This window comes from Cydia splendana, chromosome 17 (assembly GCF_910591565.1).
Source record: "Cydia splendana chromosome 17, ilCydSple1.2, whole genome shotgun sequence".
NCBI lineage: Eukaryota > Metazoa > Arthropoda > Insecta > Lepidoptera > Tortricidae > Cydia > Cydia splendana.
The window spans coordinates 14718025-14737931 of NC_085976.1; the positions used below are offsets into that span (position 1 = coordinate 14718025).

Consider the following 19907-nt stretch of genomic DNA (forward strand, 5'->3'; position numbering starts at 1 on the left):
ACAGCGGCACTGACATTGACATTTGTTCTTTGAAGCCAAATCCAATGTCCCAAACAAAATGCCGCCCGGTTCATGAAGCGCATCTTTCTATTTATTTTAAAACTTGAAAAATATAACTCTTTACAGTTGAATAAAGTATTTCAACATTCAAAATGAAGTACGCTGTATTTATACCAGTAAATTTTTCATTATCGTCATGTTGTGTGATAAATTGTAAATTTTTGTTTTAGGTTGACTGTTGATGGTTTGTTGGTGTATTTCCCTTACGATTACATTTACCCAGAGCAATATGCGTATATGCTGGAGTTAAAAAGGGCACTGGATGCAAAAGTAAGTACTAATCAAATAACTTTTACTCCTAAAAATTGTACACAACAATAACATTTTGAGGTTATGTTTACTATTATTTATTTTTTAATTTCAGGGCCATGGTCTTCTTGAAATGCCTTCAGGTACTGGAAAGACTATTTCTTTGCTGTCTTTGATTGTTGCATACATGATTCAGAATCCACACCATGTGAGGTAAGCTTAGAAATGTAGAAAAATCCTTAGACTTAGACTCCAGGTTTACATAAATTTGTTTATATATTTATCACTTTACAGAAAGTTGATCTACTGCTCCCGTACAGTACCTGAGATAGAGAAGGTTCTAGAAGAGTTGAAAAATTTGATAAACTACTATGAGCAGCAGCAGGGTGAGAAACCCAGCCTGGTTGGAGTTGTGCTCAGCTCTCGGAAGAACCTGTGCATACATCCGGAGGCATGTATATTTGAATCTAGTTTTACATTTTTGTAGTAAGTCATGGCATTTGATAGTCAGACATATTCAAACATGTTGAAATGTTTTGTTGCAAATACATATACATAGTCCTCATTGTTTTCGATGATGGCAACCCTAAATAAACATTATGGACGTTGTCTAGCATGAGCCCTTATGTGGCTGGCCAGGCCGAAGTTAGTCTTAAATACTCTATTGCATGCGTGACAAAAAAGTTGTAAATTAAATGTAACTAAACAAAATAATTGATCTGTCTGTCATATCAATCTCATGGATATCTTAGTCACATTATTATTGCTTGTCATGCTGGATATGATACATTACATTTTTCTTAGCTTTATCAGAAGTATAAGAAAAATAAAGTTACATGCCCAACATCAGTGAACGTCATTCATGTTAGGTTTTGTAATAAATCTGTACTTTATAATAAAATATTGGATTCTAGACTTCAATACTTGCAATAATGTGGACATGACTCTAAAAATAATATTCAATAATTTCTTACCTGAATAACCCTTCCATTCTCACTGCAGGTGTCAAGAGAAAGAGAGGGCAAATTGGTAGACGGCAAGTGTCACTCTCTCACCGCCAGTTACATACGGAACAGGCATGAGAGGAATCCGGATGTACCTATATGTAAGTGTGTGATTTGGAGCAAGATTTGATCATTAGTATTGTATATGTCAAAGACCAAAACAGAATTGCCAAAAATATCTTATTGAAGATGAAATCTAGCCAATTCATATTTGCTGCTTGTTGTATTGATTACTTCAATGACAACCCTTTTAAATTAGAACTGTATAAATATTTGTGCCCAAGAAAGCGTATGTCTTTACCACATTTGCTGTCTTAACTCTGACTTTCCACCCCACCAATATTCTCACATCTTCTGCTTCACAGGGCGGTCGTGCCGGTCATATGTAGCCATTATGTAAACTTACGATTTGCCCGTTTTAGAACACGCCACGAATCTTCCTGGAGAACTGCATTTCTTTTGTTTCATCGCTGTTTAGACAAAAGAAATTCAACCTTATTTCCTTCACTATTGATTATAAAATTAGGAGGTTAAACCCTATGTATTGACAGGCCAGTTCTACGAGGGCTTCAACAGAGAAGGCAAGGAGTCCATGCTACCCTACGGAGTGTATACTATGGATGACCTGAAACAGTATGGCGCGGACCGGAACTGGTGCCCTTACTTCCTGTCACGGTTTGCCGTAAGTACTCAGGGGAACACTGTTGACTGACCATCAGTCGATTACAATGAGATGTACGAACTGTTGATAACAGAACAGTGCGGATGACAGACGTACGGGGTCTTTTTCAATGATTTACCAAATTCAGGATTGATCCCATAATGACAGTTGTTAAATAAGACCTACAGTCAGCCGTGTTATAAATAATAAGTACAACTTTTTTTAACAAAATGCGCAATTCACTTCACTAGTCAATTTTTATGTACTTCTTTGCTTGTTCTTTAATCAAATCAAATTCCTATTTATAAAAATATCATGGTAAACCTTATTGCAAAGACAAGGCCCACCAATGATCTACTAAAAGCAGGCGTGGCTCACTCCGCGATTTCGTCGCTTTGCTACAGGTAGCTAAAAGTACATCCGTTCCACACCAATTTTGGTGGCTAGCCATAAGCCGCGCGTGGCGCTGTCTCCACCTAGCGGCCATATCTGTCCTGATCGTAACAGACGCGTTTTGTTAGAGAGTGAGTCTTCTGTACCTAGTACTATTATTTATTCTGTGCTAAAAGTTTGCTATAAGCAGATAAATATATGTCGTTTGTTTATCCTAACAAAAATCTTTTAATATTTTCACAGATAATTCACGCCGAAATCGTAGTATACTCATACCACTACCTCCTCGACCCAAAGATCGCGGAAGTGGTCTCCAAAGAGCTGAACAAAGAAGCCGTAGTGGTGTTCGATGAAGCCCATAACATCGATAACGTGTGCATCGACTCACTGAGCGTGAAGATCACACGTCGGACTATCGACAAGAGTGTAAATGCGCTACAGAACTTAGAGAAAGCTGTGGCTCAGTAAGTTACTTTACTTTGCACCAACTTGAATACAACAAAGTAAATGTCATTATAAACGTCATATTTTCATAGAAATTTGATATTAATGATGACATTGCTAAACTTTGTTATTGCTAATTCTATGTTTGCTTTCTTCTCTATAATGTATTGTACAGGATCCGCGAAGAGGACGCAGCGCGCTTGACGGAAGAATACGAACAGATGGTGACCGGACTACGCGAGGCGGCCGAGCAGCGAGACGCCGACGCCATCTTAGGAAACCCCATCTTGCCCGACGAGGTGCTCAACGGTGAGCGCCAAATTCTTTTACCTCATTGTATTAGACAAGACTAATATTCTGACTACGTAGTCAATATTCGCCTCTTAAGTATGTATCTAAGAGGCGCTATCGTGAAACACGTCTACGTTGTAACCCTAAAAATAAAAAGGCAAGAAGTTTTTTAACCAAATTTAAAATATCGAGGAGGAAGGTGTCAAATTCGTCGCCACTATTACTTTGTTTGACCTTTCAAACCTGACCTGATACAAAAATAGAGTCCTGGAGAAATCGATGGAACTGTTCACAAATTATGTTAGAGGTATGAATGTTTTTATAGTAACTGATGCATTTGCTCTCCACATTTGATAAAATGGAAGTGATGGAATTTTAAACTGTTTTGTGAAGTAGGTTTATTTTTGTTAAAGGTTATGTAATTAAAGTGTAATTTACCCAAGCTACTTCAGACACTGTTTCAATTCTAATATAAGTAACATATTTTTCAACAGAGGTGGTTCCCGGCAACATACGCAATGCAGAGCACTTCTTGGGTTTCCTGAAGCGGTTTATAGAATATCTGAAGACTCGGCTACGGATCCAGCACGTTGTCCAGGAATCTCCTGCAGGTACATTTAGCTAACATCTACTCTATAACATTAGGCATAAGGCTCAATTTGTTCTACCACTGTTCTACTACTTTTCTTAGGCGGTTGATAAAAAAGTTGCCAAGTGATTTTTAGTAAAAGGTAGATGAGTCCCAGTTTATATACTCATCGCGAAGTTGGCTCGTTCCATGTGGACCATCCTAATTCCGAATTTGAGTTAGACGGAATTGTCCTGTACAGATGTAATGCATAATTGTTTGCCATCGTATTTTCTTGGAAATGTTCGTATTTGTCATGCTATTTCAGTCAACCTCAGTACTTTTTGTACCGAGACTGAATGAAATAGCAAGACACACGTACGTTTCCGTAAAAATACGATGGAAAAAATTATGCACTACATCTGTACCTAACCTACTTATTTTAAATACCAATTCCCATTTCCCAGGTTTCCTAAAAGACGTAGCCGCCCGCGTTTGCATTGAGCGCAAACCTCTCCGCTTCTGCGCATCTCGACTCTCTTCTCTCATGCGCACACTGGAGATCCCGGATCCGGGACAATTGGGTGCGCTGACCCTGGTGGCGCATCTGGCTACCTTAGTGTCCACGTATACGAAGGGTTTTGTGGTTATCATTGAGCCTTTTGACGATAAAACACCGACTGTGTCAAATCCTATACTGCATTTCTCGTAAGTCTCATTTTAATACGTTTTTTAATTACATACATACATATACCTATAAACTCTGAAAAACATTACAAAGAACAAGTAAGATATAGGTACGACAAATTAGACTCATTATAGGCTATTGGCAGGATCGCCATGTGACGTTGAGAGCGAACTAAGTTTCTAATAAACTCACTATGGTTGATAAATAACTATCTAAGACAAGCTTACCGTTCCGTTTAAGTCCTCTTTAAATATTATTGAAACATGTTTGCACTTTACAGTATAATTTATAAAAAGTAGGAGCAAATAAAATATTATATTTGTTACAGGTGTATGGACTCATCAATAGCCATGAGGCCGGTGTTCGCCAGATTCCAGACAGTCATCATAACCTCAGGTACCACTAGGAAGAATTTGTATTTATTTTGAACAAACAATTTTAGTCTAGACTTACTTATGCTCAGATGTTTGAGCGAGACCGGCCGGCAATATAATCCTGAATCTCTTCTCAGCATAGCAAACTTGAAGTCAAGCACAAGCACTACGAATGGGACCAGAACATTGATGTCAAATCGCGTTGTGCGACGAATGTCAGCCAATCGTGCAGTGACTGCACAACTCATCAACCAATCGCGTTGTGGCATTCGTGCGCACAATGCGATTGACGCCAAACGAGTGTTCGGTCGGAATTATATGAAAGGGTCTATCTTTACTTTTGAAATTTGGAAGCCAAGTGAACTTCCCACCTAATGGTGGTATTCCACCTGTCCAATGTCATTGCGTCTCACTCTCTCATTAAGCAAAATGTGAGATGCAATACACATTGGACAAAAAATATTTTACTATTAGAAACCTAATACAGTCGTGTTTGTCCAGGTACGTTGTCGCCATTAGACATGTACCCGAAGATCCTGGACTTTAACCCGGTCGTCATGAGCTCCTTCACCATGACGCTGGCGCGGCCCTGCATACTGCCTATGGTCAGTATATCGTTTTTAATAGGAAATGGGACCAAGGCACGTGACCGCTTCTCCAGACAAACGTAGTCCTCATTTTGTTCTCTGGATATTAACATTATAGAAAATATTTTGACGCTATTTGATGTAATTTTGATTTATTAGGTACGGTTTTTTAATGATTATAAGAATTAGCTTTTAAAAATTTGCATGGAGTGTTTTTCCCTCCAACTCTTACAATAATCAAAAAAAAGTCAAACGCTGTCAGTCAAAGTCAATTGCCATTTGTTGTTTTTTCTATACTACATATTTCATTTCCAGATAGTTTCAAAAGGCAGCGATCAGGTGACGATATCGTCAAAATACGAGACGCGGGAAGACGTTGCAGTAATTAGAAACTACGGACAACTACTAGTTGAGGTGAGGGGCTAAGGGCATCCTATTATTATTCATCGTAATCATCAGAAGCCTATATGAGTCCTACTGTTGTACACAGGCCTCCTTCCACAATATCCCAATGCAGATTAACTTCCATCTTTGAATTACTTCGAGTTGTATATTTTCATTCGGCAGAGCTTTTCAAACCAGCCAAATTTTGTCTAAAACTAACGAAAAAAAACGGCATCAAAATAACAAAAATCGTCCCTTATGTGCCACAGATAGCAGCAAACGTGCCGGACGGAGTGGTGTGTTTCTTCACTTCGTACCTTTATCTGGAGAGCGTAGTTGGCGCCTGGTATGACCAAGGTATACTATGTTAGCGTACTACTTTTTACAAGCTTTTATTTAACTTGCAATGTATGCATGTTCGGGTCAAATCTTGCAGGCTAAATTAGACCCACTGCCTATTATTTAATTGAGCTGAAAGTTCACATACATATGTAAGTGACAATGAAATTTTATGGTACCATCGAGCTGCCATAGGAACTCTGTGATAAAACAACGCAACCTATTGTGTTTGGGTTTGTTAGAATTGCCTCGATGACTGTTGAAAGAATAGTAAAGGCAGCGATTAAAGCTTGTAACGAAAAATATTTTTTTGACAAAAAAAACTTATTTCAACCCGCAAATGTACCTTGGTTCTCAAATATTTTACTATACAAGATACATTCTCCGAGACGCACCTTAGTTAAGCCTTTTTTAAATTTACAGGAGTTGTGGCGAATTTACAAAGGCACAAGCTGCTTTTTATCGAAACACAAGACTCGGCCGAAACTAGTTTTGCACTCGTCAATTACATAAAGGTAACTCACATCAGTCACATCTTAACCGATTTAACGTCAAAATAAAAAATAGTTCAATGTCTTTCACTATACACGGTGGCCAAAAAATAACTGCATTCCCGTTCTCAGGGAGGTTTTGGGATTATACTGAGCAACTTTTACTATAGGACCAACCCCGAAATCGCGAAAAAAAATTTACCCTCCCATAGAAAACGGACCTACAGTAAAAGTTGCTCAGTATAATCCCAAAGCCTCCCTGGCAACGGGCAGTTATTTTTTAACCACCGTGTATATTTGTTGACTGAGCTGACTTGATATTTGATTTCAGCTGTATAGTGATTCTCAGTTAGTTAATGTATAGTTGTGTGCAGGCGTGCGAGAGCGGCCGAGGAGCCGTGCTGCTGTCCGTGGCGCGAGGCAAGGTAACGATACATTATATTTTTAATTCGAAACGCTGTCTCTATCGCACAAATATGGAAGAGTGATAGAGAGATAATAGTTTCTTTTTTTTTTCTGCAAACGATTGTCATCCTGGCGGCGGGCGGGCGGAAGGCAAGGCCGAAGATGTGACTCACTCGTTCAGCAATAGCCTGTTCCCTTGATTTAACAATACCTAGATCGTATTTGTCAGGATATATAAACAACTGGAGCGATTTTCACTTTTCTAGCACTTCACAATAGCAAACATTCATCATACAAAGCATTCCCTACCAGTCAGAGTAGTCAGTATTACCTATAGAAAAAGTAGAAGAAAGAAGTATCGGAGGAAGAATATCGTGGCTTAGAAATCTGCGCCAATGGTTCCAAAAAGCACACGGTCACTTTTCAGAGCAGCTGTGTCGAAGGTTCAGATTGCTATAATGGTTTGCAAAATGCAATAGCAGACGGCACCTGAAAAAGAAGATAGAGAATAGTTATTTGTTTTACTACAAGGGGGCAAAATTGTTGTTTAACCGCTCGTGCTAATATTGATACCCGAGCAAGCGAAAGATTCCAACATTGAACCACGAGCGTAGCGAGTGGTTCGAAAAATGGAATGCAATTCTACCAGCAAACAAGTAAACAACTCAAAATTTGCATTTGATTACTTTGCCTCACATGTGAATAAAATGAAACTTTGCTATTAGTTTTTGAAGTGCAAAGTAAGCCTTTTCGAGTTGGTGTAGTGAAAAGTAAAATAAGTGTTGTACTTCAGGTATCAGAAGGCGTGGACTTCGACCATCACCTCGGGCGCGCCGTGCTCATGTTCGGCATCCCGTACGTGTTCACGCAGAGCCGCATCCTGAAGGCGCGCCTCGAGTACCTGCGCGACCAGTTCCAGGTGAGCTCGGGGTCTTCATATTGTTCGGCATCCCGTACGTGTTCACGCAGAGCCGCATCCTGAAGGCGCGCCTCGAGTACCTGCGCGACCAGTTCCAGGTGAGCTCGGGGTCTTCATATTGTTCGGCATCCCGTACGTGTTCACGCAGAGCCGCATCCTGAAGGCGCGCCTCGAGTACCTGCGCGACCAGTTCCAGGTGAGCTCGGGGTCTTCATATTGTTCGGCATCCCGTACGTGTTCACGCAGAGCCGCATCCTGAAAGCGCGCCTCGAGTACCTGCGCGACCAGTTCCAGGTGAGCTCGGGGTCTTCATATTTTTCGGCATCCCGTACGTGTTCACGCAGAGCCGCATCCTGAAAGCGCGCCTCGAGTACCTGCGCGACCAGTTCCAGGTGAGCTCGGGGTCTTCATATTGTTCGGCATCCCGTACGTGTTCACGCAGAGCCGCATCCTGAAGGCGCGCCTCGAGTACCTGCGCGACCAGTTCCAGGTGAGCTCGGGGTCTTCATATTGTTCGGCATCCCGTACGTGTTCACGCAGAGCCGCATCCTGAAAGCGCGCCTCGAGTACCTGCGCGACCAGTTCCAGGTGAGCTCGGGGTCTTCATATTGTTCGGCATCCCGTACGTGTTCACGCAGAGCCGCATCCTGAAGGCGCGCCTCGGGTACCTGCGCGACCAGTTCCAGGTGAGCTCGGGGTCTTCATATTGTTCGGCATCCCGTACGTGTTCACGCAGAGCCGCATCCTGAAGGCGCGCCTCGAGTACCTGCGCGACCAGTTCCAGGTGAGCTCGGGGTCTTCATATTGTTCGGCATCCCGTACGTGTTCACGCAGAGCCGCATCCTGAAGGCGCGCCTCGAGTACCTGCGCGACCAGTTCCAGGTGAGCTCGGGGTCTTCATATTGTTCGGCATCCCGTACGTGTTCACGCAGAGCCGCATCCTGAAGGCGCGCCTCGAGTACCTGCGCGACCAGTTCCAGGTGAGCTCGGGGTCTTCATATTGTTCGGCATCCCGTACGTGTTCACGCAGAGCCGCATCCTGAAGGCGCGCCTCGAGTACCTGCGCGACCAGTTCCAGATGAGCTCGGGGTCTTCATATTGTTCGGCATCCCGTACGTGTTCACGCAGAGCCGCATCCTGAAGGCGCGCCTCGAGTACCTGCGCGACCAGTTCCAGGTGAGCTCGGGGTCTTCATATTGTTCGGCATCCCGTACGTGTTCACGCAGAGCCGCATACTGAAGGCGCGCCTCGAGTACCTGCGCGACCAGTTCCAGGTGAGCTCGGGGTCTTCACATTGTTCGGCATCCCGTACGTGTTCACGCAGAGCCGCATACTGAAGGCGCGCCTCGAGTACCTGCGCGACCAGTTCCAGGTGAGCTCGGGGTCTTCATATTGTTCGGCATCCCGTACGTGTTCACGCAGAGCCGCATACTGAAGGCGCGCCTCGAGTACCTGCGCGACCAGTTCCAGGTGAGCTCGGGGTCTTCATATTGTTCGGCATCCCGTACGTGTTCACGCAGAGCCGCATACTGAAGGCGCGCCTCGAGTACCTGCGCGACCAGTTCCAGGTGAGCTCGGGGTCTTCATATTGTTCGGCATCCCGTACGTGTTCACGCAGAGCCGCATACTGAAGGCGCGCCTCGAGTACCTGCGCGACCAGTTCCAGGTGAGCTCGGGGTCTTCATATTGTTCGGCATCCCGTACGTGTTCACGCAGAGCCGCATACTGAAGGCGCGCCTCGAGTACCTGCGCGACCAGTTCCAGGTGAGCTCGGGGTCTTCATAGATTAGATTAGATTTAGATTAGATTTATTTATTTCATAATATGAAATTACAATATAAATTATTTTACACTAATCTATACGAATTTATATTATGATCGTCAAGTAGGAAAATAAGAATTGATTATAATTATACAAATGTCAAGCATATTGTTCGGCATCCCGTACGTGTTCACGCAGAGCCGCATACTGAAGGCGCGCCTCGAGTATCTGCGCGACCAGTTCCAGGTGAGCTCGGGGTCTTCATATTGTTCGGCATCCCGTAAGTGTTCACGCAGAGCCGCATACTGAAGGCGCGCCTCGAGTACCTGCGCGACCAGTTCCAGGTGAGCTCGGGGTCTTCACAGTGATTAATGATTAGTGGTGCAAAGACGTGGTCCTTTCCAAAAACATGCTTGTCTCACTACTAAAACATTTTCTAGGACATTTTCTTGTTAGTGATTCTACTGACAAAAGTAAACTTTAACACGTTTAAAATTAAGAATTGACGCCATTTTCAGTAGTTTGTAAAAGACTCATACTTAGTTATTATTTTCAATGATATCAATATTTAAAATGTACCTAATTTAGGGTCGGTTGCACCAAACTGTTCGTATCGTTAAAGAGTTCGCTAAATTTTTATGCATGGTAAGTTTCATAGTAACGCGCCGGGGCGCGCCGGCTGACGTTGATGAGTCTGTCAAATGTGGTTGGTGCAACTGGCCCTTATTCTTACAAAACTCAAGAAATTGACGATATCGCACCAAAAAGACGAAAATTACAGGATAGACTAACTAATGGAGTTTTCCATGTTTCAGATTCGTGAAAACGATTTCCTAACGTTCGACGCGATGAGGCACGCGGCGCAATGCGTCGGCAGAGCCCTTCGGTAAGATTCACCGTATAAAAAAAAACAATCCATAGGTACATTTCAAAACGTACACATTTATTTGTGTGATTTGTTCGCAGAATACGAATATTTTCTATGTACTTAAGTATTTTTGTATCTAATTTTATATATCCCTGCAAGTGGCGGTCAACCCGTGAATGGTCGATGCGAAAACCAGTAAACTGTCATCCACCAGTGAGTGGTTAATGAGGTGTTGACATATTTAGAGGTGAAATTGAACGCATTTAAGTATATAGGATGATTCATGAGATGTGAGCAGGACTAATCCTGTACACTCAGTAACTGATAATTGATCGATCACCGTCGTATTTAGGAGAAACAACAACACTTTTTCCTATTTTTTAACTTTTTGGTGAGGGCAAATTTAATTCTCAACAATCATGGTCACCCTACAGGACCTAATTGATAAACATAAAACCTCTTTAACCGTAATGGCATTTTGATTACGAAGAAAATAAACTGTCAAACTTGAGTGAGATACGAGTTTTCAAAAGTAACCAGACCGTGATGACAGTAATGACATTAAATTTGACACAGAATATCGGTAGTTTAGTATTCTAATTTTAGGGTGACCATGCATGTCGTAAAAAAATAATAACTTTTTTTTTCAACACGACTAGAAAATTAACGTTATCCTCACTAATACTGATACGAAACAGTTGCTTATAATGAACGATATGCGCAGTGTTAGTCCTGCTCACGTCTCCTGAATCACCCTGTAGTTACGCTCTTCTAGCGCTCAAAATTAGGTAGCGAGTTAGAGAAGGATAGCATACCATAAGAAACACAAAAACACTTGGTATAAAATTTGTAGGTGAGGACCATTGATTCGGGAGCGACCGCCTAGTCCGAGGTCAGTCTCGTTTTTTAAGAGGTTGTTTTGTAATAGAAATTGTATCTTAGGTCCCTTTTATTGATTTAATCTTAAAGATAAAAGTCTTCCTTTGATAATTAAATAGCAATTACCTCCAATAATCAATTAGGTTTATGGTGGTAGTCATTTTTAACAAGGAAGCTGGAAAACTGTCATTCTTCCGGAGTTTGATTAGGTCTGGCCAAATGTATAAACATTAGAATAATTTAATTGCTATATTCAAATAGCCTGTATAACGCTGATTCTAACAATATGTGATTTAATATGCTTTCAAACATAGAAAAGCTTAAATCGACGATTTTGTAAAATTTTCTTAATCTGCGTTGACCACCCACCGGGGCCCCGCCACTTGACTACTTTTGGCGTTTTTGCTGGCGCCACTTGAAGGGATATAGTCTATTAGAATTTAAAGTCTTTGTAAATATCCACATTACTAAACAAAAGTGGCATTTAACCGTTTATGCATCAGGTAACGTAAACCTTTTTTGTCGGCAGCGGTAAGACTGACTACGGTATCATGGTGTTCGCCGACAAGCGATTCAGTCGCGCCGACAAACGCACCAAGCTGCCGCGCTGGATACAGGAGCATCTCAAGGACTCACTGTGCAACTTGAGCACGGAAGAGGCCGTGCAGGTTAGTACAACTCTGACGACGCAAAATTACACTTTGTAAAATAGAGTCAGACCAAGCTAAGTTGGCAGCGATTTTGATAGCACAGACTGCAAGTGTAAGCGTCGTAATTTCATACAAGTTTGACGTTTAAAATAACACTTGCACAGTCACGGAGAATGTTATTTAGAACGGCACAATCCACAACCCTGTCATCCTGGTCACGGTACCAAATTGCAACGGGTGTCATTCTGAATCCCTAACAACGTTTGTCCTAAAGTCACTTGCCCTAACTGGTTTGTCCTAATGGGCACATGCCCTAACGATCAATTGTCATATCGATTATTTTCCATAATGTAATGGTTAGCCTAAGACTCATTTGTCCTAAGCATTTGTACCATAACTATCAAGATCCCTAATGATTTTTACCATATTCTTCGAAATCCCTAACAATGTTTGGCATAAAATAATATGCTCTAACTGTTTTGACCTAATGGCTATTGCCCTAATTATCAATTCTCATAACAGTTACCTTTCCTATTGATCAATTATCATAACAATTACTTTCCATAATGAATGGTAACGAACTGTTGCCACAAAAGTGGGTTAGGTTAGGTTAGAACTGTGACCCTCGCAAAAACGAACTGCTGCCACAAAAGTGTGTTAGGTTAGGTTAGAACTGCGACCATTGTAAAAACGAGCTGCTGTTAAAACTAGGTTAGGTTAGAAATACGAACCTTGCAAAAACGAACTGCTGCCACAAAAGTGGGTTAGGTTAGGTTAGAACTGCGATCCTTGCAAAAACGAACTGTTGCCACAAAAGTGGGTTAGGTTAGGTTAGAACTGTGATCCTCGCAAAAACGAACAGCTGCCACAAAAGTGGGTTAGGTTAGGTTAGAACTGTGATCCTCGCAAAAACGAACTGCTGCCACAAAAGTGGGCTAGGTTAGGTTAGGTTGGAATTGCGAGCATTTTAAAAACGAAACCAAATAGGGAAATCAAAATTAGGGCATACGAGTGTTAGGTCAAGCAACGATAGGCTAAGTAAAATTAGGTAACATGATGGTTAGGATATATAATTTTTAGGCCTAACAATAATTAGGCAAAAAAAGAATTATGCTACATATCATTAGGATAAATACTCAATATGGAAAGTGCCATTAGGGAAAAACATATTAGGACAAATAAATATCGGCCATTCGATAATAGGGAAACCAAAATTAGGGTATACGAGTGTTAGAACAACTGATCATTATGACAAACAATATTAGGGAATGCAAAAATAGGAGAAAAGACTTTAGGGATTCAGATATAGATCCATTGCAACTCTCCCTTGGGCACAATCACGTCTAAAAATGTGTATTAGGGTGTTTCACTTTTGTATGGAGAAAAAAAGTTGTAATATTTCCCTGACTTTGCTCACCAATGGAGTCTCTCTACCCTAAAAACTATCTATTTCAATTTTCAAAAGAATTGAATAACGTTTAGAGGTTGCACAATTTGAAAAGGTAGAGTGAGAACCCCATACATTGCGTGAAAATGAACTATGTTCTAAAATGACAAAATATAATTAACTGATACTAAAATCGAATGCGAAAACTAAATTTTGCGTCTAAAACACGATAAAAGCACTTTTCCTTTGGAAAAAGGTGGAAAAACTGAAAAATCTTAACTAGAACATTGATCGAGTAACCAAAATACAAGTTTACTACTAATTTTAAAATTTATTTATATGTAGAAGGTTCGGTATCACCCTACTCTCCGCCTTGATGGTAGCCGCTTTTTAAACCATTTTCTACCCTCCGCTGTAGTGTCGTTGGTTATTTGAAAAATCTTTGTTGATGTTGTGCAACCTCTAAATGATGACCGATTTTAATTTTTTTTAACGTATAATATAAAAATTTTACCTTCCAATAAAATTGTTATTATGTTTCCTTCTACGTCAGAGGTCTTCATTGAGAGAGTAACGCCTCCGGTGTCCGATAGATGCCGCTAGCGTCTATGTAGTCGCTCCGCCCCACGCCGTGACGAAGTTCCGCTTCCCCGTCCTGCGAACTGTTGCTCGCTTTCCGCGACTCGCCGCCATGACACATTGTTGAGGAGAAGTACCGTCGGCATAAAAGTAGCCTAGTAGCCTGCCAGGAAGGCATTACTCAGACCTCTGACGTAGAAGGAAACATAATAACAATTTTATTGGAAGGTAAAATTTTTATATTATGTGTTCCGTATTCTACGTCAGAGGTCTTCATTGAGACCTGTTTATTATCTCCTGGTGGCGAGTCAGCGGGCGCGCAAGCGTTAGGGCTACACCTACTGTCATGGAATTCAGAGAAAGAATAAATATATACGCCTTATTGCAACCCATGAAATCACAGTGACTCGTTATAATGATACATTACAGGAAAAAGAGAATTTAAATTGTAATCCCAGGTTCCAATCTGACGTTAAACTGGTTTGAGAGATTTCTCATTCGAAATCGCATCCTATCCGCAGAATCTCGGCGATAGAATCGTCTAAAGAAAAAGTCATGTTTCCAATTAACTTAAGCTAATTGGATAGTTTTCCAGCCAATTTAGTGATTAAGTACATCGTGGATCGAAAGCAATCGTAATAGGCGAGGCCGGCTTGGATGAGACTGTGGCTGGAAGAAATAGGCGCAGTGTCCCCTAACATTTTGTGTAATTCTCACAAATTGACGTACCCAGACTACCTACTTACTGGGTCTATACTTTATTCCGGAGCTTCTAAGAGTCCAGTCGGTAAGACACGTTATCTGGTTTAGAGCCGAATTTCGGACGCAAAATAATAGCGCGAAAGTTATCTATGCAATTGCCCGGGCTACAAAGTAGTAGAGTAAGGTCATTGACCCTGCGGCCTGATGCTAACAGTAAAAGTGCGGCAGCTCTTCTATATAGGTACGTTGTAGGGCTATTCAAGTTAGGGCAAATAATTTTTATTAGATTTCTCGCGTCCCAAGTTGGTGGTTTGGGAGGCGCTGGTCTCGCTATTAATAGCCTTGGAAGAAGGCATAGTGTCCGATAGGCTTATGAACAAGTGTCGTTCTGAAAGCTAACATGGACAATAGAAATAGATGTCTGAGATAGCTCGTTACTTCACTGGATATTAGAGGTACCTGGCAATCAATCTTAATTTTGATGCACCATGAAGACCATTTCTACATTGTGGGCGTACAGGCGGCCTAGACAAGGGGACGATCTAAGGAGTGCTCCCGGTACTGGTTTTCTATATAAACACAGTACCGGAACCGGGAATACCCGGTTCTCGCCATACAAACTCAGTACCGGGAGTATCCCCCGGACGATCACTTGAGTTTCTTTCTGTCTCTTTATCACTCTTCCATATTAGTGAGACACTGACAGGTGCGTCTCGTTTGCTACGTAGCGTTAGCCCTTGGCATGTTGCATGCATGCGCCAGTCACGCCAGTAGGTACATCAAGCGGACGTCACTCCTGATCCCGCCAGCCCGGTGTTGACCTATCTGACAGGAGCTACGCCTCGATTCTTAAGGTCGTTGACTCGTTAGGAAGGGCGGTCTGACGTTGTGTTCACTAGGACCGCCAGTAAATTGCAAGCTTACCACAGCTGCGTGAAGGTTCTCCTCATCACGCCGTCACAGGAAACAGACTAGGCTGGGAGGTGGAGACATCCATGCCAAGTCGTATCACCGGCAGCTGCCAAACGCGTCATGGTAGCAGTTCAAAGAGTCTGTTAAGAAATACCGTGGCACAGTGCGAGGTCTCTCGAAAGCGGAGGCTGGCTAACAGGGCGCCTACCAGGCGAAGATATTCTCGGCGGCTTCTGGGCGCAGCTGCCCCTCTGGCGCGCAGTGACTTGATAAACCGTCGCCCTCGGGAGTTGTACCGACCTGGTAAGTAGCAAGAAACCAGCGCGACTTGTAGACGATCTGCTGGCATCAGCAGTTTTTGCGACAGCCGTAGTAACGGAAGGGATGTAGTGTCGCCGTCGTTTTATGTATACTGTAACGGTCCGGTTGTATGTTTGTAGTACACTACTGTCGTCAGCGCTGCAGATGCGGCCCGTTAACGATTACTCTCCACTGAAAGGGCCTTACCTCGTACATTGTCTACCATTATTGGAGATTGTAACGGACTGCAGGCATAATATGAGGAGGGAAGTGGCACGAGGTTTTCGGCAGCTGTCAGAAGTGTTGCTGGGGACTGCGAAGGTGTCACCTTCCTCCATGAACTAAAGTTTGTGAATTTTAGGCTATTAAGCAGGAGGCATTGAGTCTCATTTCTGCTAGAAACTCGGCAGCAAGGCAGGCCTGTATGTCACGAAAAGAAAACTTTCAATCGGGGTGCTGTGCCGCGTGTCCCACGTGATGTCTAGGAGCGTGATGGTCTAATTCGCTTTATCCGAAGAAACGCCTATATTGAGCTAGTATAGGGGTATGGTACTGCATGCTTTTAAGGAAATCGAACTGATGAAATCAAGTCTAAAATCGATTTTGGCGCTTTGCGTAACAAAACTGTTTCGATAAAGTCGAAGACAGACAGATGCAAACTGCTGGAGTCCTCTTGGCCCCTTTCTCTTAGCACCGGAAACTCGAGCTTGTTCAGGCGCAGCGGGTTTATTTGTCCCATTTTGTTTATTAGGGGCTTGGCGAACGAGTTCGTCTTTGTAAGACGAAACTTAAGCTGGAGAGCGCGGGCAGCAGAGAGATAATTATGTGAGGACTGCAGACCTTTTAGATGCCTTCAACCGGTTGTGAGCGGTCGCACAGGATCGTGTCGCAAAGCTGCTCTCCGGTTGGATCGCTCGCTGGCCTCGAGACGTCGTAGGACCCCCGAAGCGGCACGGCTCCTCGTCGATCAGCACCTTTATGAAGCCCAGGGACGCGACGTATTTTCCTCTGGGTATCGACATATCTTACCGCTTTCAACTCCGGCCAGTCGAGTCACGCTAGGACGAGGCTCCTAACTACCTTATCTGCCGTCGCCATCCTTAACCGAAACCAAGAGTTTAGCGATCTGTTCGTGCTGTGGCACCATAACTATAGGCGCCTGCGATACCTCAATGGGACCATGTGGACAGGACAAAACTGATACCGTGGCGCAAGCGTCAGCTTGGTAGGCAGCATCGGCGACGGGTAAGTTCGCGGTGGTATTCTTGCGAACAGAACATGGGCTCCATTGCAAGGGACGACATCGTCGTAGTTGCAGCATCGGTGGGCAGCATCGGCGTGATTGTCGGCGCCATCATGGCAACCGCCGCCGCTCGGGAGGCGCCGGTGCATAAGGTGAGAGGCGCCTCGTGGTGGCCGGCTCGAGAGGCGCCGGTTCGTGAGACGAGAGGCGCCATCGTGGCGGCCGGCTCGGGAGGCACCGGTGCGCGAGGCGGGCGGCGCTATCATGGCGGCCGCCACTGGCTCAGGAGACGCTGGTGCGTGAGGCGAGGACCCATCATGGCGGCCCGCTCGAGAGGCGCTGTCGCGTGAGGCGGGTGGCACCACCGTGGCGGCCGCCGCCGCCGGCTAGGGAGGCGCCGGTGCGTGAGGCGAGAGGCGCCATCGTGGCGGCCAGCTCGGGAAGCACCAGTGCGTGAGGCGGCCGCCGCCAGGCTCGGGAGGCGCTGTCGTGTGAGGCGAGAGGCGCCATAGTGGCGGCCAGCTCGAGAGGCGCCGGTGCGTTAGGCGGGCGGCTCCATCGTGGCGGGCGGCGCCAACGTGGTGGTCGTCACCGCCGGCTCGGGAGGCGCCGGTGCGTGAGGCGAGAGGCGCCATCGTAGCGGCCAGCTCGGGAGGCACCGGTACGTGAGGCGGCCGCCGCTAGGCTCAGGTGGCGCCATAGTAGCAGCTAGCTCGAAAGCCGTGAGGAGGGCGGCGCCATCGTGGCGACCGCCGCCGCCGGCTCGGGAGGCGCTGGTACGTGAGGCGAGAGGCGCCATCGTGGCGGCCAGCTCGACAGGCGCCGGTGCACATGACGGACGTTACCTGCACGGGAGGCGCCGATGCGTGTGGCGGGCAGCGCCATCGTAGCGTCCTCCGCTGGTTCGGGGGGGTGAAGTGTGCGCGTGGCGGCTGGCTCGTAGTTGTACGCATCATCACGGCGACACTGTTGCCCTCGGCGGAGTCATCGTAGTGGCCTCCACCGGCGCGTAGGTCACCAGCGACGCTATGACGGACGGCAACCGACCGGCGAACGGCACCGCCGCTGTACTGTAATGTTTCCACTGCTTCCACGTAACTTACCTTCCTTCCACTTCGAGCAGTCGGGACGCAGGAGCGGTCCGCCTTCACCTTTGCGCCAGGACGGGATCGAGAGGTGTAATCCACCCGCGCCGGACCGCAGCAACAGGAGCGGGCGTGTTCTCTCGGAGTCTCGGACTGGAAGCGCCCGCCCCGCGACACCTCGGGCCCCGGCCCGCAGCGTCGCGGCGTCTCGGAGTCACCTCGGACGACAGCAGAAGAAAGTCGGCGGCGCCGGCGCGGCGCGCGACACGGGCGGGGGGTGGCGCCGCGCGGGGCGCCGGTGCCACGGGCGGGACCTATTGAAGCGCGGCACCCAACAGCAGCGCGCGAAGGCCCTCCGCCTCCGCGCCGCCCCGGGCGCCGTCCCGGCCGCCGCAGGCACGATGACCGCACGTTCCCTCTCCGAACGCGGAGCGACTTAAGTTACCACTTGTTGATAAAAAAACTACTGACGCACTTCCTACTTCGATCTCGAAAATGCGCGACCTGCCTGAGAACCGTGCCTGTCAAAGTAGGCATTTACAATGCGCAACTAACAACACGAGGTACTCCCAGGCTTGTTAACGGTAACGATTTTAGCAGCATGGTATGTAAAAATTCATTTAGCCAGAAAAATAAAAATAAAAAGTGGGTAGAATCGAAAAACACTTTCGATCGCGGGATCGCCAAAAGACTAATAATAGCGATCTCTGCTATATCTTACTATTTAATGGAACAAGCTTTGGTTCGGAAATTTTAAAGCACCATGCTGCAAAAATGTACGCAAAAAAAAAAAAATTTGCGGACCATCGGACAAGACGGTCGACGAAACAATGTGTCATGGCGGCGAGTCGCGGAAAGCGAGCAACAGTTCGCAGGACGGGGAAGCGGAACTTCGTCACGGCGTGGGGCGGAGCGACTACATAGACGCTAGCGGCATCTATCGGACACCGGAGGCGTTACTCTCTCAATGAAGACCTCTGACGTAGAATACGGAACACATAATATTTTTTTATCAGTTAGAACAAGAATTCGAGCAGTCAGATGAAAATCGAAAATTCGGAAAAAATTGTATCGAAATTTTAGACGTGACTGTACTTGGGTTAAACTGACTTGTGTTTTAGATATGCAAGCGCTGGCTACGTCAGATGGCGCAGCCGTTCACGCGCGAGGACCAACTCGGCGTGTCGCTGCTAACGCTGCAGCAGCTACAGTCGCGAGAGCAGCAAGATAAGATCGAAAAACAGGTCATATTGCACTGATCTAAAACTATCATTTCGACAGCAATTTGTCGCTATGTGGGTATGAAAACACGACACGATGTGGTCTGTCTGTCACAATGAAGAATGAGTGTCCATTCTAGGTTTGTATGATGTGAGATTGAAATTTTGTTATTTTTAAATATTTTGTTAATGTAAAATAATAAATATAAGATATACGGAAAACATGTTTTTATTCCTGAATGTTGTGGGAGAGTCGATTTTCACAAGTTGGTATCCTGTACCTCTCGCGTCGAATGGTCCCTGTGACACTTTATTTTTATATGGAGTAGCCTACGCGTAAGTTGTTTGTATACATTTTTTTGAAGTTTAGCACATTAATTCTTTTAGAAATATAACATTTAAGTAAAAAATACGGTATAAACATATTTCTTCAATTATTTTATTTAAATTAAGCACACCCAAA

At 44.7% G+C, this 19907-nt stretch overlaps 1 protein-coding gene across 1 annotated transcript; it reads left to right on the forward strand.

Moving 5' to 3' along the window:
* The first annotated feature begins 20 nt into the window (after window positions 1-20).
* LOC134798865 (general transcription and DNA repair factor IIH helicase subunit XPD) lies at window positions 21-19516 on the forward strand. Its single transcript, XM_063771256.1, has 20 exons — window positions 21-157; window positions 231-330; window positions 425-522; window positions 604-760; window positions 1312-1414; window positions 1865-1995; window positions 2611-2831; window positions 2987-3120; window positions 3597-3713; window positions 4138-4378; window positions 4687-4754; window positions 5234-5337; window positions 5635-5733; window positions 5973-6060; window positions 6466-6557; window positions 6908-6958; window positions 7732-7857; window positions 10435-10505; window positions 11896-12034; window positions 19346-19516. Exons 1-20 carry the CDS (start codon window positions 153-155, stop codon window positions 19481-19483), a joined length of 2283 nt encoding a protein of 760 aa, XP_063627326.1. The 5' UTR covers window positions 21-152; the 3' UTR covers window positions 19484-19516.
* Window positions 19517-19907: the final 391 nt, after the last annotated feature.